Raw genomic sequence first — 27,986 nt, 5'->3', positions numbered from 1 at the left:
TTTATTTCAGGACTGGGATTATTGTTCATTGTCTTTATTGCTGTGGTGCTTTTTGGGTTCTTAGTTTGATTTTTTTTTTTTAGTATTATTGTTATGTTTTTCTTCCTTTTTCCCTTTTTTCTTTTAAACAGATCTTTATAGCCTCTAGAAGGACTCCTCCCATTTTTAGCTTGTTTGAGTTTTGCCCCCCCTTTTTTCCAGAAAAAAACACATAACTTGAAACATATATCTTGTTCTGTCTCACAAACTGAGGGGGAAATAATGGAGGGTTCCAAGACCAAACAGTTGTATGAACATTGAGTAGAAATAAAGAATGATCAGATTTAGGTACCAGAGAGATAGCATGGAGGTAAGGCATTTGCCTTTCATGCAGAAGGTCATTGGTTCAAATCCTGGCATCCCATATGGTCCCCCAAGCCTGCCAGGAGGAATTTCTGAGAGTGGAGCCAGGAGTAACCCCTGAGCACTGCTGGGTGTGACACCCCCCCCCAAAAATGATCAGATTTAGGTACCAAATGCAAAGCCAACGACAACAGGATCGATACCCAATCTACAACAAGCTAGACACAAAGGGGACCACTTATACTAGCAGTCTAGGGAGCAAAGAAGGAGGATATGGGATGCATGCTGGGAATAGGGGGGAGAGATAGGACAACATTGGTTGTGGGAATGTCCCTGATTCAAGGTCACTATATACCTAAAATTTAACTGTGAATGATTATAATCCACTTTGGTCAAAATAAAAATTATATATACAAAAAAGATTTACAGTAGACTTATCACAAGCAAACTGCCAGGCCTGACAGCAGCAGTGGGAAATAATGAAAAAAAAAAAAACCACAATGAAATGAATGCATCATCAAGAATAATTCACCAGCTAGACTTTAGCTGCTCAGGAATTTTACAAACTCAAATCCAAACTTAAATGAAGAAATGAAGGGGGTAGTTTAAGGCAACACAAACTCCAGAAACACACCAAACTCCTACAAAAAGATGACACAAATCGTCATGACAATAATATCTATCATTGTCAGTGGACTAATTGCACCTATCGAGAGACATAGAGTGGCTAACTGGATCAAAAAAACTGAAACCAACGTTTTTGCTACCTGCAAGAAACACATCTGAAAGTCAGAGCAAACATAGATTTAAAGTAAAAGATTGGAGCACAATCATTCAAGCAAACAACTTCCTTAAAAAGGCTGTGGTAGATATACCAAAATCATATGACAGAGACTTTAGGCCTAAAATGCTTATGAGATAGAGATGGATATTTATTATTAATCAAGGGATATGTATGTCACAAAGAAATCACATGGGCTGACCATTAAAAAGAGTTTTTAAAGCCCTTATTTCAGGGTTACAATTCAGTAGTATTGGGGTAGGTCCAAGAAATATATATTTTTATATTTAGATTTACTAGGTAGTTGTTGGTTTAGTAGACCATTTATATAGACATTTCTTAAAAATTGCCATTATTATCTAGATGGAACCCAGTTTCACCCCATAATTTCTCATTGTAATAAAGCATTTTAATAAGCTTGTTTCCAAACCATGTTTTTCCAGTAAATTGTTATAACTTGTAAATCACATCATTATTTCAGGGCCCGCCAGGCAGCACTTGTGTTTTTTAGCTGTTATATTATGTTCACAGCTTGTAGATGCTCAATGTATATAAGTGTAGAATAAAAATAAAAGGTTTTAATGTTTTACATAAAAATAAAATACATAGAAATACATGTATCATGTATTTGAAGGACCATGTCCATGTCCCTCATATCATAAAGCATGGTTTTCTTTAATCTGCTCTATGGAAACTCCCAAATTTCACTCTTACTTAAGTAGATGTTTCAAGCTTTGAGAATTCATTTTAATTTTGTCAGGATTCATGTTACATGTTTATACAGAGATACAGGAACTTTTCACCTGAGTTGCTGAATACCCAAACTGTCTCTCAAAGCCCCTTATCCAGGTAATAAGCCTCAGCCCTGGCAGGTCTATGGAGATTTACCTGAGCACCTATGTTACTCCAATCAGATGCTAATATCTGGGTTCAATGCTGATAATTTGGTTCAATGTTGAGTATAAATTCCCTACACCAAGACCTAAACCTGTCTCAGGAATACTTATGAGATTTGCTTCCTAATATCTGGGTTCAATGCTGATAATTTGGTTCAATGTTGAGTATAAATTCCCTACACCAAGACCTAAACCTGTCTCAGGAATACTTATGAGATTTGCTTCCTAACTCCTTTCTTGGTTCTATTTGAGGATTTCATGAACAGAGGTGCCATGCAAAATGGGAAGATAGACTCTGAATCACAGAGAGAACTTTTCACCTCTTTCCTGCCTCATGAACATTCCATTGATTTCTCTGAAGACTCAACGTCCTTCATCCTACCCCTGGTCTGTGGATGTCTTTTTCTGAAGGCCAGATAAGCTGATACTGAAAGCTGATACTGAAAGTCTGTTTGGGGTGCTAACAAAAATGAAGTACCCAAGAACCCGGCTCAGAAATCTGATCTAAATAGGAAAAAAAGTAAAATAATTTTGGGGAAAAATCTTAATTTGTGCCATAATTTTAATGTTTTGATTTGATTTTCCATATAATTTTTTTACATTGGAAGTTTGCTTGACTCAATTTTAAACCCCACCTAGAGCATTTTATCATTAATTTTATGACATTAGATGTTATCAAGTCTGAATTGAAACTGTTAACTGTTTGCTTTAGAAAAGAATAAAATATAAGTTTAATAAAATATGAGGTCAGGTTATCTTTTGGCAAGAAATTTTGCCATCATTTGAACAATTCAGAACTATTTTAGTAAATTAACCTAACATTTCAGTTGATGTGGAAAAATTATATTCTCTCTACAATTTCTATTTGTTCAAGTAAAAACATCATTGAAATAAAGTAATTAAATCACCTGTTGGTGGCTTTTGCCATGGCAAAAATAAAAAGTCAGCAAAACCATTTAAAAAATAAAATTCACCTGGCAGGTTTGCAGGTTTCTAGGGCTTCGAAGGGTAAACAACATGAAAAGTTTTATGTTTCTTTTGTCATGTTCCCCATAAATTGGCAATGTGACCTTCTTTATTTGAGGTATAAGGATGTTTAGACCTAATTTTGTAGCTGTCCTCCCGAAGCATGGGATGAAATGCAATACCTTTTACTTATTTCCCTGGATACTCTAATCCCTCCCTGCTTTACAAGTATCTTTGAGCTGTTCCTCCCTTTGTATCCACAGCAACGTGAAATCCCCGCTGGAATTATCTGCTGCGAAAATGCAGGTGCACTTGTTTAATGTTTCATTGGCTAGAGCACTTAACTTGAACTTTTTCTTTTTCTTTTTTTTTTTTTTTACATGCCATAGTGACCTTTGATTCTGGAGAAAAGGACTTACAAAGACATTTGATATTTTTTCTATACATTAAGTCAACTCATTAGTTCCTACAGTCATATTTTTATTTTGTTTGTTTATTTGTTTTTCTATAATTCTGTTCCTGCCATTTTTCATTTTCATTTAATGCATGTCCTAACCCAAGATGTATCATCCCTAGCCCCAATGTTTCTTTTGTGGGAACTTTTTCAATATTCATAGATGACCAAAATGAAAACTCTCAAAATAATTTTTTTCATATTTAATCTACAGAAGAGCTAAAATTTATTGAAATTTTACGTTTGACACACTATACTATTGGAATATGACTCTTTGATAGTTATGTTTACTAGAAATCAAATTTTGATAGAAATTAAACATTTGGGTCTTTCTATATCAGTTACAGAAATAGGTATCAGAAAAGATAAATTGAGTAAAATGATAATACTGGTGATCATTTCATATGAAGGCATAAAAATGGTTGGCAACTTTCATGAAATAGCTTGAAGTATGTTACCAAGGGGGTTGAGTTTGTTTTTTAGGTCAACTTCTATATTGTGCTCATGACTTTTAACAACAACAACAAAAATAATGTAATTAAAAATGTTCTATGCAGCAGATAATATTCTAAAATTTTTATTTCTGCTACTTCATTTAATCTTCATAGTACTCAAGTGGTACTTGCCTCTAAAATTATTCCCATTTTGTACATCCAGACAATTAGTTCAAGGTATAATGATAGAAAATGCTAGAGCCAGGAGTCCAACAGAGCTGCCATATGATGTGTTCAGATATGTGATGGCCTTCCCTTGCCTTTGCTACTTGCCATAAAATGGCCCATCCTATCTTGCCTGCAGGCACCCTCCCCATGCCTCTGCCTCCAATCAGTTGCCTCTGCAGAGCTGGCATCTGTTGCCTGCCTGAATCTAGATGGGTATGAGGCCCTTCCCTGTTCTCATTCACCCTTCCATTAGACTTGCTACATGTGTAAAGACTTCTAATAGCCTCCACTGTAAACATGCTTCACTGTTCTTACTAACAACCCTAGAAAATACAAATCTCAGAAAAATGTATTTTTCAGCCTTTAATTTCCAGCCATATATGGTCATGTCACAGAGGTCTGGCATTGTAGTCATTAATGTAATGGGACTCTTTTAGGAAGATTTGGGAGCTCTTTTTTTCCACCCACTCTTCTTTTTGCCTAGAATGTCAATGTGAGCTGTGATGAGTGGGACTCCAGAACCACCTTGGATTACTGAGAAAGGAGTGTGTGTGTGTGTGAGAGAGAGAGAGAGAGAGAGAGAGAGAGAAAGAGAGAGAGAGAGAGAGAGAACAGGTCAGAATCCTTGTTAACTTCATAGCTTCACCTTATCAGCACTAAAATGGTTTTTTATAAGTTTCTTAAATGTCATCATAAAAGAAATTTACTGAGAGTAGAGAGAGGGCTAGGAAAGGACCTTGACAAACCAAAGAAAACAGTTAATGGAGATATACCACCTCTGCCTTCTGAATCAGGGAGAAATGAAGAGAAATACAGGTTCATTTGGAGATGTGAAAAGGGAAAGTGTAGAGTTAGAACCCTTAAGATGGGCTTCGATGGTGGTGGACACATGGAGGGAACTTTTTCTGCCATCCCAACCCACGTGGCTCTGCAACCCCCTTCAGCCGGCAGGTATCTGGGTCCAGAAAGCAGTGGGTAGAAATCTCACTCAAAAGCAGGCTTCAGGAAGTATCAGCTTTATTCATGCCCTATCCACCACATGTGTGGTCAATCTTAACCATTTACGCATGCTATCCTTAGCTTGCCCTGCATCTTAGCTTTTCCAGCCATGTCTCCTGTTACCTCTCCATGCTGGCCAAGTCCCTAATCCCTTGGGTCAAAGGCCTTATCTAACCTTCCCAAGACCCCTCCCAGGAATGGGTAGGTCTTGCAGGTAGTTACACATAAATCCAGGGTGGAGTCACATCTCCCCCTTCTCTGAAATGTAAATGAAGCTTTTGTAATCCTTACCCCACCTTTAGCCAAAGGCAGGTAATATTTCCATAGCAATAATCTTAAAGTGTAAAATCAATATATCAGCCTATCTTAAAAATAACATTTCTGCAAAATACACCATATATTTGTAACTTATTTGCTGTGAATCTGTGCTGTTAAATCCTTTGTTGGGTATTTGTGAATCCACAAATAGTTCCCAGAATGAGAAATTACTTCCCATCCCCTTGTCCCCTTTTGGGGGGAGATCTTGGTAATATTTATCTGCTGCAAATAATAATCCACACAGACAAGAAGGTTAGGGTGTAAAAGGTTGGACAAAGAGAGAGAGAGAGTCCTTTTGAAGGAAAGGATGAAGGGAGGTTCATGGATGTTTAGGCTCTTTTCTTTATGTGGAAGATTTACTCACATGGAGGAAAAATAGGGAGACTCAGTGATAGTACAATAAATAGGAAGTTTGCCTTGCATGTGGCTGATCTAGGTTCAATCTTGACATCCCATATGGTTTCCCAAGCCTGCCAAGAGTAATTTCTCAGCACAGAGCCAAGAATAACCTCTGAGCACCACTTGATATGGGTCAAAACCAAAAACCAAAACAAATGAAAAAGAGGGGAAATGAAGAAGGTTAACAGTGAATTTGAATATCAGAGGAGGTATAAGAAGAGCCACAGTGAAGAACACAAGAAGCTTTTTGCTAATACTAAAGAAATGGAATAGAAATCTAGGTCCCTTATATATGAGTAAAAGGCCTAGTATTTTGGAGAAATCTTTAATTATATAATAGTATAATTCAGGATAAGACATTGTGATCATTTGGCAATTTACCAGTCATTTGATTTATATTGGATGATTATGAGTCTTCTATTCACAGAGAAATGTCAAAAGACCCTATGTATATTTGCATTATTTGGGTAAAATAAACCACAGTTTGATCAACTGGGCTCCAAAGCTAAACTAAATTTTGACTGCAGTGAATATAAACATGATTTTTATTATTTGTATCTTCTGTTAAATAGGAAAAATGCCTGTCATTGAAGTACATTTGCAGTCATAAGTTCCCAGGGTTAATTGTGACCTTTATTTTATTTGAACATGGTCAACGTTTTTATTCTTATTAGCAGATAAGATGTGTTCAGTTTTCTTTGTATCAAAGGAGAATATTCATTCCTAAATGACATACATCCAGAGAGACTTTAGGGTAAAACCTTTCATAATATTTAGTTATTTTTTTAAATGTCAGGTTCAGTTGAGTTTATTACATTGCAGGTTCATACTATCACCAAAACTCTGCTGCTTTCAGTGGTTCTTAACAGATTATCAGTAAATTGATAGCTTTTCCACATTTGGAAAATTTCCAATTTCCTCATGGGAAAGGAGAGCAGGTGTTTTCCTCTAACTCAGTGAGCTTCTCTCTCTCCTCTCCTCTCCTTCTCTCTCTCTCTCTCTCTCTCTCTCTCTCTCTCTCTCTCTCTCTCTCTCTCTCCATCCATCTATTTTTTTATTTGGTTATTTTAAGGGGACTTTAAGTGAACAAAGTAGAAATTTTGAGGGAAAATATCTTTCTCATCATCCTGAAGCATGTAGTATAAAATGATCAGCTCATCTATAAAAATGCACTGAAGGCAGATTTGCAGTAGGAAAGTTCTTCAGAAGCACCCACTAACCTGCATTGGCCTGCTAATGAGAGGGCAGCTGGGGGAGGGGGTGGGTGGAGGAACGGGCGTCGGAGCTCTGTGGGCCTTCATTGCTGTCATGCTGCTTCTGAGCTTGTTGAGTGAACAAATTACCTGTCATTTCCAGCCTAGATTTTCTTCTGGATGACAGAGAGATAAAAAAAAAATCCCCCAGTCCTGCTTAAATTGTTTTAGAGTCATCTCTCTTTCACACAGCTGATCCAGGACAGACCTCTGTTAGATCCCCGGTGTCCCATATGGTCCCCTAAGCCAGGAGTGATTTCTGAGCGCATATACAGAAGTAACCCCTAAGTGTCACCGGGTGTGGCCCAAAAACCAAAATAAAATAAAATAAAATAAAAGTTATCTCTTATGGGTGATGCTTGTCCTGCATATGGCTGCCTTGAGTTCAGTCCCTAGGACCTGACATAGTCTCCTGAACCCTGCCAGGGGAGAATCTTGACTGAGTACAGCAGTGTCAAGAGTAAGCCCTGATTGGTGGTGGGAATGTTGCACTGGTGAAAGGGGGGGGTGTTCTTTTCATGACTGTAATCATACAACTATAATCATATTTGTAATCACGGTGTGTAAAGATAATTTAAACAAAAAAAGAGTAAGCCCTGAGTACAGTTGGGTGTGGCCCAAACTGCTACTTCTCAGAAAAAAATAAAAAGCTTTTTAGAAGTAAATTAAACAAATAAGATAAAATAGTAAATAGAGTAATCTTGATGATAATACTTAGGCATAAACCAAGAAGCAAAATGTTGGATGAGAAGAGCCAGGCAGACTGGTTTTACATGCCTCCAGACTTCCTAGTTGTAGAATGTCGAGCCAATCACTGTGTTTTAGTTTCACATAAAAAAATTGGAATAAATATTTCTGACCTCATCACAACAGTTATCTATGAAGACAGAGTCATGCAGAGTGTTTGACTATAAGCATAAGCTCCAGTGGAGATGAATTGAAGAATTCAGGCAGTTGCTTAGAAGTCACCTGACATTCAAACTTTGCATTAATTTATACTAACCTAATATCCTTTTCCCTTACCACAAATTTTTGGACTTTGAGAATAATGTTTTTTATTTATTTTTTATTTTTTAAATTTTTATAAAGACAAAGATGCAAAGAGAGGACAAGGTGAAGTTACAGTGGGAAGACAATCACCCATAAACACAAGAGAATAATGTTTTTTTAGGAATTAATTTTTACTTTTCTTTAATTACAATAGTGCAACTTTGGGTAAAATCGCAAATTCACTGCAGGAGCATCCTCTCATCCTTTAAGTGGTCAGTTGTTTGGTTTATTCCTTGTTTAAGAGAGGACATTGTTAGAACAAAGGGCAAAATAGTGCCTTGTTTCAAAGAAAAGTTCAACAATTGGATGACATGTGATAACAACCAACTTTTATTGAACCACACCGTATCTTGTGTGTTTTTGTGTTTTCCAGCTCTCATCTGAAGTTTAGCAATCTCACATTGATTTCGACCCACGGACTCCCAGGGAAAAAACTTCTGCAGTCTGAAGAAAGGAAGTTTTTAGCAACTGAGTATGAATATTTGCTCTTTTATTCTGAAGATAAGTGATGACACAAGGGAACTTGGAACTATGTTTGCATGGCACCAGGCAATTCCCTCAAGACTCAGAGTTGGGTGACAAAGGCAGGGATATGGGTATCACATGCCGCTGCCCATTTGTCATCAGAAATGATTGGGCAGGGAAGATTAGAGGCAGGTACTATAGTTTCTATCCAAGTAGACTCACTGTTTGACAATATCCGTTTCTGAAAGTACCATTTCATTATCACACAATTTCCATTCATTTTAATTTCCTGTGGCAAAACATAGGTACAAGAATAATTAGGCACCCTGCCTCTAGAAATGATGTCCTAATATTTTCAATCAAAAGGAAGGAAATTGTTCTCTCCAGGGGTAGGAACAATTTTAGAAATCCAACTTTAGTATCTAGGAAAGTATCTTTTTTCCCCCCATGTGTGTGTGTGTGGGGGGGGGTGAGAACACACATTTACTTTACCTTTAAGTGATAAGAAAAGTCATAGCTTCTTTGGCTGTAAAACTAGACCCATGTTTGTTTCAACCTAATACTTTTGTCACACTCTAAACTTTGGGATTGTTGGTGGTTGTTTCTTTTAAGAGAAGTCATTATTAGGGTGCAGTACAAAGGGCAAGGATTGTAGGTAAAGATCATATGTCTAGTGCAAATGGGTTCTCATTTGTCTTTAACTTCAAGTTTTTTTGCAGTAAAAGTATATGATAAGCCAAGCTTGCTATCTTTTTCTGGTGAAAATGATTATGGCACCAAATTCTGACATGAGAGTAAAGGATTAACACTTTGTTGTTTTGGGTACACACCTAGTGTTGCAATCAAAGACCACTTCTGATCGCGCTTGGTGGGACCATCTGGGATGCCAGGGATCAAACCAAGCTTGGCCACATGCAAGGAAATTGTACCTACACCTGCTGTGCCTACTCCCAGCTCCATGAATTAGCACTCACGTGTCCTTCCTTTCCCATCATTCATTCTGAACAAAGTATTCCCAAAAATGTTAGTTTTTGGTAAATGTCTTAGGAGAGATTTAACATGGTTAATACAGGTTTCTATCCACACCATTTTAGGTTGTTATAGGAGACAATGATCGTAAATTACCTCCTGGTACTTGTTGCGTAGGATCTGCTTGGTTATGTACAGTTTCCTGAAGTCCCTGCTTCTATCCTGTCTCTCTTCAGTCTCTATCAAGGACAGTGCTGCTAGTAATCACATGCAGCTACTTAAATTTAAGTTGATAAAAATGAAACATAAATGATGGCCCCCTACATTTTTTGTTTGTTTTTGTTTCTTTGGACCTCACCCAGTGATGCTTACAGAGTACTCTTGGTTCTGTGCTCAGGAATCATTCCTGGCAGACTTGGGGTACTATATGGGATGCCACAAATCTAATGTGGATTGGCAGTGCAAACCAAGCACCCTACCCACTGTGCCTTTGCTCTGGCCCTGCACATTTTAACCTTCTTTACTCTGAGCTATTTTTTGTTTCACTAGAAATTCTTCTAAGCATTTAAATTTTTTTAATTATTTTATTTTGGCCACTATGGTTTACAATCTAATAAGGAATATTCTTTACTCTATAGAATACCTCCAGCTAGGTGTTCACTTCCCTCTTCCTATTGTCCCACTATCTCTTCTCCACCCACACCTACCTGTGCTAAACTTCCTGCTGAAGATAAATTCTCAGTTTCTGTTGCTGTGGACATTTGCTTTTCCCCTACAATGATTCTTTAATAGCTCATATGTAAGAAAAATTATTCTGTGTCTGACCTTCTCCTTTTTTTTGTTTTTGTTTTTGTTTTTGGGCCACACCCAGCGGTGCTCAGGGTTTACTCCTGGCTGTCAGAAATAGCTCCTGGCAGGCACAGGGGACCATATGTAACACCGGGATTCGAACCAACCACCTTTGGTCCTGGATCAGCTGCTTGCAAGGCAAACACCGCTGTGCTATCTCTCCGGGCCCGACCTTCTCCTTTTGACTAACTTCACTTGGCATGACACTCTTCAGTTCCAGCCACATACCAGCATTTTTGTTTTTTTACAGCTGAGTTGTATACTGTTATTTTTATTCTTAATATTGTCTAGAATTCTTTCAATATATGAAAACTCCACAAAAACTGGAATGATGTGTCTTTGGTTCACTGATGTAACCCCAGCAACTGTGACTGAGTGTAGCATATAGCAGGTGCTCAATGAATAATGAATTGAGTCTTTACATCCAAAAGTACCTGCTAAAGTTTTCGATCAGACTATATACAGGGAATAATAACACAGTAAGACACTTCAAAATTTGTTGTTGCATATTATATCAACAGAGATTAAAAACCAAAATGTGAATGGAATGCTGCCATTTAAATGGCTGTCATGCACTGATAAAGGAAATTTTATATTTGGTTATGAGTTTGAAAATGACAAGGGTTTGGGGGCTAGAAAGAGTATTGGAGTTAAGGTAATTGCCATTTATGTAGTTAGCCCTGGTTGAATAAGCTTGGTGTGGCTTAAACTACCCCATACCAAAAGACAGTAATATATAGAACTTAATAAATATTAGATATATATTGGAGGTAACATCTGTTGGTTTTTAAGACTATACCTGTCTTTGTGCTTTGTGATGCCAGGGATCAAGCCAGGATCAGCAAGCAACATGCAAGGCTTGTGTCTTAACCCCTGTACCTTAACTTCTAGCCTCTGATTTCCATATTTTTTAATAATGTTTTTTGGTTTTTGGGGGCCACACCTTGCAGCACTCAGAACTTATTCCTGACTCTGTGCTCAGGAATCACTCCTGGCAGATTCTGGGACCGTATGGGATGCTGAATTAATAAGATGGAGATCAAACCTGGGTCGGCTATGTGCAAGGCAAAATACCCTCCCTGATGTGCTATTGCCTATTGCTCTAGTCCCTTTTATTTTTATTTTATTTTATTTTGGTTTTTGGGTCACACCTGGCAGCATTCAGGGGTTACTTCTAGCTCTATGCTCAGAACTCGCTCCTGGCAGGCTCGGAGGACCATATGGGATGCTGGAATTTGAACCACTGTCCTTCTGCATGCAAGGCAAATGCCTTGCCTCCATGCTGTTTCTCCGGCCCCCTCCAGTCCCTATTTTTTAATTATTTTAATTACTATCCTAAATATAACTTCTGAGATTTAATCTAAGCAGTGGTTTGAGTTATCATTAGCATTATTGTTGAATGCAAAATTTCATCTTTTTTCCCCCGAGTCTGGAAAAAAGGCTGATGCCCACATAGATACAAATGAAGGTTCAAACTTGCAGTCACTCTTCATATGTGTTCCCTTTTGAAAATCTTTTTAGCCTACTTTTCTTGTAATTTTATTTATCTTTTTTAAACCTATCTTTAGAATGTTCTATGATATTATTTTAAGGATCTAACTCATATGAGAAGCATGAACTTTCACTAATAATTTTCTTTTCCTTCGCTCTTTTTCTAGATAATCCTAGCACAGGTATTTCTCTTATCCTCAAAGATAGTTCACCAAGATGGATTTCACCATATCTTAATACTATGCTTAAATTATTTTTGGCTTTTAAAAAATTGAGCTTCTTTGATTTAAAACACTGCTAATGATGGCTTCCCATGCACATAATTCCAACACCACAACATGACCATACACCTCCCTTTCCCAAGGGCTCTTATACCCGTCCCTTTCAAATTCTTCCTCCAAATCAGTTGTGTGGGCCAGTTCATTGTGTTGTCTTTGGTCCTTCATTGCTATCTTGTGTATCTTTAAGCCCCAAATGAGAGAGATCATTCCTTAATTATCCCTTTACTTCTGACTGACTTCACTTAGCATGATATTCTCTACTTCTGTCCTTGTGTGTCAGGTTGCATGATTTGGTTCTTTTCTAGAGCCACATAGTTATTCTATTATATATATATATAGGTATATATACTATAGTAGTATATACAGTATATGTGTATATATGGTTTATATATACTATATGTATATATATAGTGTATATATATATATATATATATATATATATATATATATATATATATATATATATATATATAACATCCTGATCCTTTTATCTGTGGTTGGGCATTTGAGTTGTTTCCATATATTATCTGTTGTTCTAAGTGCAGCAATGAACATAGATTTGCATATATTCTTTCAAATCAATGTTTTTATGTTATGGGAACAGATGCCAATAAGTGGTACTCCTGTCTTGAGTTTTGAGAGTTATATGATAGTTCCTATTATTTTTGTTTGTCGGGAGCACACCTGATGATGCTTCTGGCTTACAACGGGCTCTACACTCAATGTTAAGTTTTGGCAGTGCTCGGGTAATCATATGTGGTGCTGGAGATCAAACTCTGGCTAGCCATGAGCAAGGTATGTACTAAGCCTTCTATACTATCACTTGAACTCAAATCCTAATTTTTTGAGATATTTTACTTAGGAAATAATGTTGAAAAATATCACATATAATCTCCTATGATTAACTTGACCTCTTTACAAGATACATTGAGGAAGGTCAGTATGGATTATAGTCTGATCAAATCATAGTTTCCCACATTGTGCTATTTTAAACTGAGAAACATCTTCTCAGTGTAATAAACACTGCAAAAGCAAGTGCCCCACTAAACAATGCCTCCTAAGGATGGGTAAATAAATAAATAAAACTAATATTGATGTTCCCAAGTGCCACTTTCCACTTGACACTGCTTCAAATCTCAACTATGAAATATGCATTCTGACATTATCAACACTATTGCCCTCCTGTCATTAAAAATAACATTGTCATAGCCCTCCACAAATTTCCCTTGAGAATTTTTATCTTTGAGCAAATCCTCAAAAGACTAATCCCTGTGCACTAATTGTATTTAATTTTTCCTCATTTTGGAAGCCTTGACAGTACCCTTCCTATTATGAGAAGGCTGCATAACAAATAAGACAATCCTTTGTCTCTTGGGCAGGGACAAAATTGGTGACGTTTTCTGTTTTCCTGTAATGGTGCCCAAATGGTCTTTTTTTAAAAAGAAAATTTCATCTCACTAGGTATCATTTTCCTGTGCTCGGCTAACCCCTGATTTTCTTTTCTTATTAAGAAGAAATTTTCTTCTGTGTGTGTGTTTTTTAAGTGTTGTTTAGCAGAGAGATACAAAGCCCAGAGCTTCCTTCTCTCCAGGGCCTGGTAACGGGGTCTAATGTGCATCCATTACTCAAATTCTTTTTGTGAAGTAAGAGCAGACTCCTGTGTGGATCAAAAAGGAAAAAATTTTCTCCCATTACTACTTTAGAATCCTGTTTGCCTCCATGGAGAGTAAACAGGATTATGTATCATTAATATTATTTAGAATAATTCCTGCTATATATGCATGCCACTTGACAAAAAAGCATCTAGTCTCACATGCAGCCCCTACAAAGGCTAGTGGGAATGGCAGCCATCCCTCCCTGATAGGTGAGAAAGCAGAAGTATCAGAAGTCAGGCAGAGTCTTCCAGACCCACTTTCCTAGTGTCAAAGCATGGGCACAGACCATCGCACATCCTAGATGTTAATAATATTCTTCCACCCCACACTGATAGGCTACAGAATATGATCTTTCAAATGCTTTCTGAAATTATGGAAATGTTTCTCAACCATATAACTACATGAAACAAACTACATGAAGACCACTTTTTTGCACTTTGTAATAGAATTTTTTAAATTTTTCTAAAAATATGGAATGCTTCATGAATTTGCATATCATCCTTGCGCAGGGGCCATGCTAATCTTCTCTGTATCATTCCAATTTTAGTATATGTGCTGCTGAAGTGAGCACTGTAGTAGAATTCTTAAACTCATATGTAATCCAGAATTGTGGGGAAAAAAAACAAAAACTGGGGGTCAGAGAGAGAACACAGGAGATAAGGCACTAGACCTGTGCATGGCCAACCTGGATTAGTTCTCCAGTCATCCCAGGGCTATTTCTTTTTTTCCAGGGTTGTTATTAATTAAACACAGAGCAGAGAGTAAGCCCAATGGTGGAGCATGGGCTCCATATCCAACTTTGAACCCACTGTTCATAGTTTCAGTCCCCCTGTAAATATCATGTTTACCCTAAGGAACAAGGCCCAAATACCTCCAACACAATTTTTTTTTACTGTGACACATTCTTTAACTAAAACATATTTTAATTTTTAGCATGCAGCCATATGCTAATTTCACAAATGAGCCTTATATTGAAAAGTAATGGCAAACATGATAGGTGATGGATTTTTGAGGACTTGAGCCCATGTATGTTGAAATCCTTCTTGGTGTCACTTTCATCTTCAGATCCTTGGAATCTTTGGCCAGTATGATCATTCACCTCAAATTTCAATTTAAAACCAACCAATTGACAATTCCTAAAACAGGAACAGATGAGTCTGAATTGATGATTTTTCACTCTATACTTTCACTCTCTCTCTCTCTCCTCATTCTGAATTAGCTTACAAAGGGTGGAACAATTCAGTTTTAATGGGAAGATGTCAATCTGTGACTGTGTCTTATAACAAAAAAAATTACCCACTCTCTCACCTTGGGCCTGATCTATTCTCAGCATGAGCATAGACTGGGCCTGCCAGGGGACTTGAACCAGCTCACCAGATGTCTAATTAACGTCCACTGTCAGCTGCTCAAATGTCACGGATGGGGCTTTTCTTTCCACAGCCACTGTTTTAATGATAAAGATCACGCACTGATGTTGCTGTGTTCCTGGGTCAATGTGGTCGTTGGACGGATGACTGCCATAGATCGAGCAGCCAAGCATGTTGTGGTTTCCAAAGACAAAATTGTGCTGTACGACCACCTCATCCTCTGCACAGGGCAGCAGTATCAGGTAACGCCATGTATGATATGTCATGATAAATGATCATTGTGTTCATTAGGTCTCAAAATCATTGGTAAAGAGCATACCTTTTTCCCTGAACAGCTGTCACCTGCTTTTTCCAAGCATGCCCAGCAAGGTCCATACATATGACCAAAGTAGTGTTAGAACTCTCTCTTGAAAGACCCTTCCAAGAAAGACATTCTGCTCTAGGAGAAAAGTCACAGCAAAGTGGAGTTGTCCAAAAGTTAAACACTTTTTGTTGATGTTGTTGTTGTTTTGTTTTGGGGCCACCACCAGTGCTGTTCAGGGTTACTCCTTGCTCTGCACTCAGGAATTCCTTCTGGTAGACTAGGGGACCAGCTGGGATTGTGAGATTGAACCTGGGTTGGCTGTGTGCGTGCAAAGCAAATGCCCTACCCACTATACTATCACTCTGGCACACAAAGTCTGTCTTTGAATTACATTTTCTCCCATGAACAAGGGAGACCTACCTGGGAAGTTTTCACCAAACTATTTTTGACCACAAATTTGCTCAAGTAGGGCAGATGATAATTGTATACCCAGTGACCTAGGAGAAGGCTGGAATATAGAGCATCACTTCCCAAATTGTCATGTGGATGCTACCTCCTGAGTATCTGCTTACAATCCAGATTCTCACTGTACTCAGAGTAGATGGTGTGGGGCTGAGATAATGCAGGCCTGGCTCCCAGGTGATCAGCTGTTGCTAGTTAATGGACCACAGTTGGGGTATTCAGGCTTTCCTCAACCTCTGAGTATTTTATTTCTGTCTTTTTGGGTTTTGTTTGTTTTTGTTTGGGGGCCACACCTGGCAATATTCAGGGGTTACCCTTGGCTCTGCACTCAGAAATAACTTCTGGCAGGCTCAGGAGACCATATTGGGTACTAGGGATTGAACCTCAATCAACCTCATGCAAGAAATGCTCTGCTCACTGTATTATCGCTCCAGCCCTGTGCCTTTTTGGAAAAAAAAAAGAGTTGTCAAAAGTATGCAGGATTTTTTTTCCTGGTTAAGGGAATAAAAAAAATAATTGGAAAAATATCTTCATTCTAAAACACAGTCTTTTTCTTTTAAAATTTGTAATAACAGGAGAGAAGGTGTAATCCTTGACCCCTGACCCTTGATCATAAAAATGAGGATGGAGAAAGGAAGAGATTTGGGGGGAGGGCCAGTGATTGTGTAAGAAACAGACAGAAGGTAACAGGTGAGGCTCAGGGGACTTGGGCACATCAGTGGTGTAGAGGTATGGTATATGTATATATTTAAACTACAGCATCAACAATACTGTAAGCATAAAACCCAAATGTAAAAAATGTGCTTGTCAAAATGGAGGTAGACAAGAAGGAACTTGGGGACACTGGTGGAGGAAGGAGATGCTGGCGGTAGTGTTGGAACATTGTACTTCTGAAACTCAACCACATATAACTACATAATTCATGGTGGCTTAATGATTTTTTTTAATTTAGTGCTAAAAATTATTTTAAGTAAAAACTTAAAGGGAAAAAATCTAAATCAGCCTAAAATAATAAGATAAAATGTGAAACCAGAAGAGAATACCTGTACCACATTTACCATGTCCCCCACAACCTTTCTGGCTTTGCTGAGTTCTAGCCTTTGGAGTGAAGGACCCAGCCAGCTGTCCAGAGAGGGATTCGGGCATCTGCCCATGTATGTCCAGCTGCCCCACAGCTTTAGTCTCTGGCACATTAAGCTCTTGCCCTTTCTACAAGAAAATGAAATGAAGAAGTGATAAAGGGAGTTCCAATTTAATCTTTTCAGAAGGCCATAAAAAAACAAAAGATACCCAGAGTGGTGCCAGAGCTTCCAGGAGAACATCCGATACTTGTTTTCTGATTTCATTTTTCTCAGTTTCCAATTTTTGACTTAAAGAAAAATTAAATAGTGAAGACAAAACTGAAACTTAAGTTTATTATAAAATAAAATTACAGGGGAAGGGGAACACAGAAAGATAATCTAGGGCTTTAGGCACTTTTCTTGTACAGTGCCAGATCTGACTTGATCTCTGTCACTGCAGCTGGTCCCCCAAGCTCTGCCAGGAGTGATCCCTGAGCATAAAGTAATGGGTAAGCCCTGAGTATGTCCAGGTGTGGTCTCATCCCCCTCCAAGTAAAGAAAATAAAATACAATTTCAAACCTTAACTCTTCTTCGAACTTTTGAAGGACGTGTGTCATACTGAAATGTGCTGCTATGCATTGGCACCTACATTTAGGGGTGTGTGGGTGCTGCTCCAGTATACTGAGTGGTGCAAGCAATAGAATTCAACCCAATGCAAATCATGTGCTCCTTCATAGAGCCTTCTAGCTGGCCCCTGTGCAATGTGTTTGAATGTCCACTTGCACATTACATAATTTTTTAAATCAAGAAACATAAAAACTATATAAAGTATTAAATTTGTGATAAGATCTGCTCTCCCATTTCTCTGAGGAACCCACATTGAAGTATTTCTGTTGTTAGTTCTTCACTGTCTAACTTCATGGCTTCCCAATTTTCCCTTCATCTATTATCTTCTGGTATTATCTATGACCTTTCCATTTTGGAAAGATGAAGATTAATCTAGCTTGCATTCAGTGCACTCTAAGTCCCTTCCCCAATGCTTTTATTGATTTTGAATATTTTTAATGGTGAGTGCACTCTGGTCCTGAAAAAGCATTACAACAGTTCACCAAAAGGCCACTTTATGGCTCATGGAGAATCATAGAGCAATGAAGTGTTTCTCCAAGCCTGATTTTAGATCATCTCAACAATAAAAACAACAGCAAATGAAATAACAACAATAACAACGAAAGGAAGACTCAATGTGTCAAACTCAAAAGCAATGAGTCTAGCTTTGACCATGAGAATACTGTGGGCAAGCACTCTTCAAAAGGAGAACAGATCTAGAAAGCCAACAGGCAAAGCATGAACTTTGATTCCTGCAAGAGAAGAAACCAAAGACATTAGTTATGGTGAGCTTGATGTGGGTCAGCAATACAGATGCAGTCTCCAGATAGGTTGATTACATTTGAGACTGTGCAGATAAATGCCTAACATCTGGAATGGTGCAGCCCCAAGCAAGAATTTGCTGCAAATGGGTAGAAAAGAGAGGTATTTACACTAATGATATGCCTTCCTAGTTATAGATCCAAGAATTACTCTTCCCTTTATCAGTTGACAGCATTTAACAGAAAAAGATCTGGTGTTTGAGGATGCTTAAAGGGGGAAATAAGAAAACAAATTCAGAGAAAAGTTAATGTTTTATAACAGTTGCAAATACATCGGTGCTTTGGAGAGATGGGGCCTAGATCATCTCCCTTGAATCTATACAGGTTTTTGGCTGCCTTAATAAAAATATATAAATATATAAATATATAAAATATATAATACATATATATATATTTAAAATAAAATGGGAGGATGGACTTTTAGTTTGGGAAGAGACCATTTCGGGTGGAGGTACCATATATTTTCAAAATGAAAATGAGAGGATGGACTCAGACTGGGAAGAGGCCAGTACTCTCTACCTACTTGTTTACTCTCAATGACCTCTTGGCCTCTTCCTCCTTTTATTGTGTAACTGTGGTTGCTACCATACTAGGTTTCTGATTAGTTCCTATAAACGGTGACAATTGAGTCCACTGTCTTAAACTAGATTGTTTATTTTTCCCACTTTTTATCTTTTCTCCTCTTTGTGAACTGTTCAATAAGGTATTTTGATAAAAAGAGTCCCTCTCCATCTTTCCTTCTCTTTGTTATTTGTTAAATAAGGAAGTTTGTAGAAGTGCAAAGGGAATAAAACAAAACAAAGGAAGCAACTATAGTGTTTAAAAGTGAAGGTATATAAAAAAACCCACAAAAATATATGATACAAATACAAAATAAAAGGGGATATCATGAGTTTAGGCAGCTCTCCCTTAATAGCAGGATACTTTGATACTCTTCAAAGCAGAAGAGAAATACCAAAGCAAAACAACCCTCAACATTAAAAAAAGAAAAGAAACCAGCAATAGATTAAAATGTACAAGCAAAATATGTCAGGCAAATTCAAACAGTATCTGTAGTAGCAATAGTAATAGCTAACAAAATAGAATCAATTAGAGAAAAAATAATGCTGAAAAAGGGGAAAATTTGTACTGATGATAGCAACTTTTGAGCCCATTACATGATGCACATGATTGGATCAAAGAAGATATCTTAAAAACAGAAGTAGACCTGAAGTACGCTTGTTTCTTGAAGTCACCTCTAGGACTTACAAGAAGAACATGGTGAAGTTCTTCCAGCCATTTGAAGACTCCAAACCATTCCACAAAGTTGGCCAGAGAGGTGAACACTCAGTGTTCTGTCCTCAAATACTTGAAGGTTTTCATGTAGAAATAAAATAGGTGTGCATCATGGACCAGGAAGCAGATTTAGGGAAAAACACTCCAGAAATGAAGAAATAGTCCCAAGAGACAACTTCCTAAGAGACTCAAAGTCCCAGGAGGCAGCAAGTATGCCACTCGTGGAGCCTCTAGGTAGGAACACTTGGCAGAGGATGAGTTAAAGTAACTAAGTTCTTGCATTCACTCTGCATGATCTATGTCTTTTCATCCCCTTTTTATAGATTAGTCAATGGAGGAGTGGTAAATCTAAGCTCAAATGTCATTTGAAGATAAAGTGGCAAATAAAGTTTGAACCCAATTGGTCTGTTCCAGAGCAAGGTCCACTGCCTATCTCTCTCTTTTTTTTTTTTCCGTCTTCCTCTTTCCCTGTTTGTCCTCTCTCTATTTCCTTCCATCTTTTCCGTTGGTGTTCAGTTGATGGCTTTAAAATGTCTTTACCTAAGGCCAGAGTGAGTAGAGTGAACAGGGCACTTCCCTTGCACAAGGCTGATCCAGATTTGATCTCAGCACCACCAGTTTCTCAAGTCTGGCCAGGAATAATTCCTGACTGCATCCAGGAGTAAACCCTGGCACCACTAGGTGTAAGTACCCTCCCACACGCAAACCAAAAAAAAAAAAAATCTACCTGACTTATACACATACACATACATGCCACAAGATGACAAAATGCACACATATGTCTTTATAACAAGAACTTCCGGGACTTATTGTTAATGGCATGGCTTAACAATATAAGCCATTCAAAGATAGTTTTTAGTTTTTCCCCCGTTCTCTCATCAAGAGTATCTTAGGCATAGCAACTCAGGTCTGATAAGAGACTCTTAGAAGTACCTTGGTGTCACCAGGAACATTTTTCTCCATTTCTGTCTGTCTGTCTCCATTTCTGTCTTTATTTGTGACTTCCATCCTCAGCATCTTGAAGTGGCTGCCATAGTTCTACCCATTCCAATTGCTAGAAGCAGGAAGTAGGGATAATTAGAGCCTCTTAATGATTTTTCAGGTTGCCTCAACCAAAGATTCCTGCTTAAATGTAATATCTCTTGATCACATTTAAGTCATGAGGTGAGAAATAGTTTTTCAGCCAAGCATGTAACTCAGGAGGCTGTTACTTTGAAAGGAATAGAAATAAGATATTGCATTGATGCTATTATTCAAGGGAGCAGAATGACCAAAGAACTCCCACCAATCAATGGCTCTGTACAATCCTGATCTTGTGGTGAAGAATTTGAAAAATTATCTGTTAGCCTTCTAATAATTTAGTCTATGGCAGAAAGCTCTCTGACTTGGATAGCCTGCACTGATGTTGTTTCTTCATTTAATATACCTATAATTTCCTATTAAATTTTATTTTTTTCTCAAATTTGATATAATATGGATTTTTCTCATAGATCCTTTAAAACTTATTTAATTCTATTAAACTGTTGAATAAGTTAGTTGCTTTGGATATTTTTGTTATCTTCTATGTATTTTTAGTTTTTTGTTTCAGAAACACACACAGGTTAAATCTTTTTAAAAGTTAAAATTCTTTTAAAAGTTAAAAGGTTTTGCCTCTGATAAATAGGCAGATTTTTATTTTTTACATTCCTTATGAACCTATTTGACTTTTCTGTACTTTGTATCATGGAACAGTTAAAAATAGTTCTAAACATACCAGTTAAATTTGTATAAATCAAACTATAGTAAGATGAATGACAAATTGGAGCTGGATAATTCTAATAAAATTTTACATCGTGCTTATTTTAAGATACATGAATATGTTTTGATATTTAATGAACTGATCAAAGAAATATTTAATATTAATATTTTTATTTCTTTTTTTTTTTTTTTGGTTTTTCGGGCCACACCCGTTTGATGCTCAGGGGTTACTCCTGGCTAAGTGCTCAGAAATTGCCCCTGGCTTGGGGGGACCATATGGGACACCGGGGGATCGAACCGCAGTCGTGATCTTTCCTTGGCTAGCGCTTCCAAGGCAGACACCTTACCTCTAGCGCCACCTCGCCGGCCCCTAATATTTTTCATTTAAACAACTTTATTACATACATGATTGTGTTTGGGTTTTAGTCATGTAAAGAACAACATCCATCATCAGTGCAACATTCCCACCACCAATGTCCCAAATCTCCCACTTTCCTACCCAACCCCCGCCTGTTACTCTAGACAGGCTTTCTATTTCACTCGTACATTCTCATTATTAGGATAGTTCAAAACGTAGTTATTTCTCTAACTAAACTCATCCCTGTTTGTGGTGAGCTTCATGAGGTGAGCTGTAACTTCCAGCTCTTTTCTCTTTTCTCTTTTGTGTCTGAAAGTTATTATTGAAAGAATGTCTTTCATTTTTCTTCAAACCCATAGATGAGTGAGACCATTTTGCATCTCTCTCTCTCTCTTTCTCTCTCTCTCTCTGACTTATTTCACTCAGCATAATAGATTCCATGTACATCCATGGATAGGAAAATTTCATGACTTCATCTCTCCAGACAGCTGCATAATATTCCATTGTGTATATGTACCACAGTTTCTTTAGCCATTCATCTGTTGAAGGGTATCTTAGCTGTTTCTAGAGTCTTGCTATGGTAAATAGTGCTGCAATGAATATAGGTGTAAGGAAGGGATTTTTTAAAATTGTATTTTTATGTTCCTAGGGTATATTCCTAGGAGTGGAATAGATGGATCGTATGGGAGCTCAATTTCCAGTTTTTGGAGGAATCTCCACATTGCTTTCCATAAAGGTTGAACTAGATGGCATTCCCACCAGCAGTGGATAAGAGTTCCTTTCTCTCCACATCCCCGCCAACACTGCTTGTTCTCATTCTTTGTGATGTGTGCCAATCTCTGGGGTGTGAGGTGGTACCTCATTGTTGTTTTGATTTGCATCTCCCTGATGATTAGTGATGTAGAGCATTTTTCATGTGTCTTTTGGCCATTTGTATTTCTTCTTTGTCAAAGTTTCTGTCCATTTCTTCTCCCCATTTTTTGATGGGATTAGATGTTTTTTATTGTAAATTTCTGTCAGTGCCTTGTATATTTTGGAGATTAGCCCCTTGTCTGGTGGGTTTTGGGTGAATAGTTTCTCCCTCTCATTGGGGGGCTCTTGTATCCTGGGCACTATTTCTTTTGAGGTGCAGAAGCTTCTCAGTTTAATATATTCGCATCTGTTAATCTCTACTTTCACTTGCTTGGAGACTGCAGATTCCTCTTTGAAGATGTCTTTAGTCTCAATGTCCTGGAGTGTTTTACCTACATGTTCTACATATCTTATAGTTTTGGGTCTAATATCAAGTTCTTTTATCCATTTGGATTTTACCTTTGTTCATGATGTTAGCTTGGGATCTAAGTTCAATTTTTTGCAAGTGGCTATCCAGTTGTGGCAACACCACTTGTTGAAGAGGCTTTCTTTGCTCCATTTAGGATTTCCTGTTCCTTTATCAAAAATTAGGTGATTGTATGTCTGGAGAACATTTTCTGAATATTCAAGCCTATCCCACTGATCTGAGGCCTGTCTTTATTCGAATACCATGTTGTTTTGATAACTATTGCTTTGTAGTACAGTTTAAAGTTGAGGAAAGTAATTCCTCCCATATTCTTTTTCTCAATGATCGCTTTAGCTATTCTAGGGTGTTTACTGTTCCAAATGAATTTCAAAAGTTGCCTGATCCACTTCTTTGAAAAATGTCATGGGTATCTTTAGAGGGATCACATTAAATCTGTACAATGCTTTGGGGAGGATTGCCATTTTAATGATGTTAATCCTGCCAATCCACGAGCAGGGTATGTGCTTCCATTTCCGCGTGTCCTCTCTTATTTCTTGGAACAGAGTTTTATAGTTTTCCTTGTATAGATCCTTCACATTTTTAGTTAAGTTGATTCCAAGATATTTGAGTCTTTGTGGCACTATTGTGAATGGGGTTGTTTTCTTAATATATATTTCTTCCTTATTACTATTGGTGTATAGAAAGGCCATTGATTTTTGTGTGTTTATTTTGTAGCCTGCCACCTTGCTATATGAGACTATTGTTTCTAGAAGCTTTTTCATACAGACTTTAGGGTTTTCTAGGTAGAGTATTATGTCATCTGCAAACAGCGAGAGCTTGACTTCTTCCTTTCCTATCTGGATTCCCTTGATATCTTTTTCTTGCCTAATCGCTATAGCAAGTACTTCCAGTGCTATGTTGAATAGGAGTGGTGAGAGAGGACAGCCTTGTCTTGTGCCAGAATTTAGAGGAAAGGCTTTCAGTTTTTCTCCACTGAGGACAATATTTGTCTCTGGCTTGTGTTAGATGGCCTTAACTATATTGAGAAAGGTTCCTTCCATTCCCATCTTGCTGAGAGTTTTATTAAGAATGGGTGTTGGACCTTGTCAAATGCTTTCTCTGCGTCTATTGATATGATCATGTGATTTCTATTTTTCTTGTTGTTGATGTTGTGTATTATGTTGATAGATTTACGGATGTTAAACCAGCCTTGCATTCCTGGGATGAAACCTACTTGATCATAGTGGATGATCTTCTTAATGAGGCTTTGAATCCTATTTGCCAGGATTTTGTTGAGGATCTTTGCATCTGCATTCATCAGCGATATTGGTCTGTAATTTTCATTTTTGGTAGCATCTTTGTCTGGTTTAGGTATCAAGGTGATGTTGGCTTCATAAAAGCTATTTGGAAGTGTTCCTGTTTTTTTTTTTTATTTTATGAAAGAGTCTTCCCAGGATTGGTAGAAGTTCCTCTTGAAAGTTTTGAAAGAATTCATTAGTAAATCCATCTGGCCTGGACTTTTGTTTTTGGGCAGACATTTGATTACTGTATTAATTTCCTCAATAGTGATGGGTGTGTTTAGATATGCTACATCCTCTTTATTCAACTGTGGAGATTATGAGAGTTCAAATATTTATCCATATCTTCCAGGTTTTCATTTTTAGTGGCATAGAGTTTCTCAAAGTAGTTTCTGATTACCCTTTGGATCTCTACCATATCAGTAGTGATCTCTCCTTTTTCATTCCTAATACGAGTTATCAAGTTTCTCTCTCTCCCTCTTTGTTAGTTTTGCCAGTGGTCTATCAATCTTGTTTATTTTTTCAAAGAACCAACTTCTGCTTTTGTTGATCTTTTGGATTGTTTTTCGAGTTTCCACTTCATTGATTTCTGCTCTCAGCTTTGTTATTTCCTTCAGTGTCCTTATTTTTGGGTCCTTTTGTGGAGTACTTTCTAATTCTATGAGTTGCGTCATTAAGGTATTCAGGTATGCCCCTTCTTCTTTCCTGATGTGTGCTTGCAAAGCTATAAATTTTCCTCTCATTACTGCTTTTGCTCTGTCCCGTAGGTTCTGATAGTTTGTGTCTCCATTGTCATTTGTTTCTAGGAAGGTTTTGATTTTCTCTTTGATTTCATCTCTGACCCACTTTTTATTTAATATTAGGCTGTTTAACTTCCAGGTATTAAAGTTTTTCTTCTCTGTCCCTTTGTAGTTTACATATAATTTCAGGGCCTTGTGGTCAGTGAAGGTAGTCTGCAAAATTTCTATCCTCTTGATGTTATGGAGTATGTTTTATGTGCTAGCATGTAGTCTATACTGGAGAATGTCTCATGTACATTAGAGAAGAATGTGTATCCGGGCTTCTGGGGGTGGAGTGTCCTGTATATGTCTACTAGGCCTCTTTCTTCCATTTCTCTCCTCAGGTCTAGTATATTCTTGTTGGGTTTCAGTCTGGTTGACCTGTCAAGTGTTGACAATGCTATTTTGAGGTCTCCCACAATTATTGTATTGTTATTGATATTATTTTTCAGATTTGTCAACAATTTTATTAAATATTTTGCTGGCCCCTCATTCGGTGCATATATGTTTAGGAGAGTGATTTCTTCCTGCTGTATGTATCCCTTGATTAATACAAAATGTCCATCTTTGCCCCTTACAACTTTTCTAAGCATAAAGTTTGCATCATATGATATTAGTATGGCCACTCCAGCTTTTTTATGGGTATTGTTTGCTTGGATGATTTTCCTCCAGCCTTTTATTTTGAGTCTAATTCAGGTGCATTTCTTGTAGGTAGCAAAAGATTGGATTGAGTTTTTTGATCCATTTAGCTACTCTGTGTCTCTTAACTGGTACATTTAGTCCATTGACATTGAGAGAAAGAATTGTCCTGGGAGTTAATGCCATCTTTATATTGAAGTTTGGTGTGTCTGTTGGTCAGTCTTGTCTTAAAGTAGGCCGTTCAGTTTTTCTTTTAAGAATGGTTTTGTGTCTGTAAAGTTTCTGAGCTGTTGTTTGTCTGGGAAACCATATATTGTTCCTTCAAACCTGAAAGTGAGTTTTGCTGGGTGCAGTATTCTATGCAGAGCATTTATTTCATTGAGCTTTTTCACTATGTCCCACCACTTCCTTCTGGCCTTGAGTGTTTCTGGGGATAAGTCTGCAGGAAATCTCAAGGATGTACCCTTGAATGTAATTTCTCTTTTTGATCTTGCTGCTTTCAGAATTCTGTCTCTATCTGTGGGATTTGTCATTGTGACTAGGATGTATCTTGGGGTGTTTTTTCTGGGGTCTCTTTTAGTTGGTACTCTTTGGGCATGCAGGATTTGATCGCATGTATTCATTAGCTCTGGTAGTTTCTCTTTAATGATGTTTTTGACTGTTGATTCTTCCTGGAGATTTCTTCCTGGGTTTCTGGACTCCAATGATTCTTAAGTTGTTTCTGTTGAGCTTATCATAGACTTCTATTTTCATCTGTTCCCATTCTTTGAGTAATTTTTCCATTGTTTGATCATTTACTTTAAGGATTTTTTCCAATTTCTTCTGCTGTATGGGATTGTTATTCATCTCATCTTCCAGTGTACTAATTCTATCCTCAGCTGCTGTTAACCCATGGGAAAGCTCAACCATGTTTTTCTTCAATTCATCTACTAAGTTTTTCAGTCCTGTTATTTGACCTGAAATTTTAGTTTGGAGTTTTCTGAATTCTATCTTCATATTCTCTTGATTCTTATTAGTGTTCTCTTCTATACTTTCTTTGATTTCTTTGAACATCTTCCATATTGTGATTCTAAACTCCTTATCTGAGAGACTGACTAGTTGGCTAGTCATGTTCAAGTCATCAGAGTTGCCATCGTCATTTTCTATGTCTGGCGCTGGCCTGTGTTGTTTCCCCATTGTTACACTTGTATTGTGGGTTTTTCTACGTGTTGTGGTTGTATTTATTGGCTAAATGATGTGTGTGGCCGGGAAGCAAAGTGGAGTGGTCCTGCTCCTCTGGCTCCACCCTTTCTAGGCTTGTAAACTCACCTCCAGGGAAGGCTTCAGGGAAGCAAGCCATCTGCAGATGAGCCACACACAGGATAAAATCAGGCTGAAAATGGAGCACAGCACAGAAGATAGGCAGTAGGGGTGTTGGCATCTGAATTCCAGCAGAGTTCTGTGGCTTCCCCTTTCTGGGCGTGTAAGCTCACCTCCGGGGAAGGTGAGCCATCCACAGATGAGCCACACACAGGATGAAATCAGGTCAAAAATGGAGCACAGCACAGAAGACAGGCAGATAGGGTTCTGGCATCTGAGTTCCAGCAGAGTTCAGTGGCTTCTCCTTTCTGGGCATGTAAGCTCACCTCCAGGGAAGGCTCCAGGGAAGCAAGCCATCTGCAGATGAGCCATACACAGAATGATATCAGGCTGAGAATGGAGCACAGCACAGAAGACAGGCAGATAGGGGTGCTGGCATCTGAGTTCCAGCAAAGTTCTGCGGCTTCTCCTTTCTGGGCTTGTAAAGTCAGCCATTTCTTACTCGCTCACTGGGTAGCTTCAGTTTTTTGCGGGTTTGCTTCCCAGGGCTCTGAGGAGAGCTTCAAGAATTCAGAAAAAATAGAGATGCACAGGACAGGGCTCCCTTCAGGTCCTTTGTTTCCTCAGAAGAAGCACAGCAGGGCAGAGACTCCACAGGCGAAGCAATCAGCACTTCACCTGGCAGTCCCCACAGTCAGCTATTTCTTACTCACTCACTCACTCACTGGGTAACTTCAGAATGCAGTTTTGGGGGGGTTCGCTTCCCAGGGCTCTGAGGAGAGCTTCAAGGATTCAGAAAAGACAGAGAAGCACAGGACAGGGCTCCCTTCAGGTCCTCAGTTTCCTCAGAAGAACTGTTTTCAATATTTTTAATATTTTATTTTAACACCT

At 38.0% G+C, this 27,986-nt stretch overlaps 1 protein-coding gene and 1 non-coding gene across 2 annotated transcripts in view; one reads left to right on the top strand and one right to left on the bottom strand.

Annotated features, from left to right (window-relative positions):
- The window catches only part of CFAP61 (cilia and flagella associated protein 61), a 391,053-nt gene that overhangs the window by 249,691 nt on the left and 113,376 nt on the right, over positions 1-27,986 (top strand). The window contains exons 20-21 of the mRNA XM_049774327.1: positions 8,494-8,592; positions 15,271-15,439. Coding sequence (XP_049630284.1) covers positions 8,494-8,592; positions 15,271-15,439 — 268 coding nt within the window. The remainder of the gene's footprint in view (positions 1-8,493; positions 8,593-15,270; positions 15,440-27,986) is intronic.
- LOC126012896 (U6 spliceosomal RNA) lies at positions 14,295-14,401 on the bottom strand. Its single transcript, XR_007497242.1, has one exon. It is a non-coding gene; the product is annotated as a U6 spliceosomal RNA (small nuclear RNA).

This window comes from Suncus etruscus, chromosome 6 (assembly GCF_024139225.1).
Source record: "Suncus etruscus isolate mSunEtr1 chromosome 6, mSunEtr1.pri.cur, whole genome shotgun sequence".
NCBI classification, from domain to species: domain Eukaryota; kingdom Metazoa; phylum Chordata; class Mammalia; order Eulipotyphla; family Soricidae; genus Suncus; species Suncus etruscus.
Note: the sequence above shows the minus strand (reverse complement) of the source record. Positions and strands in the feature narration are given on the sequence as shown.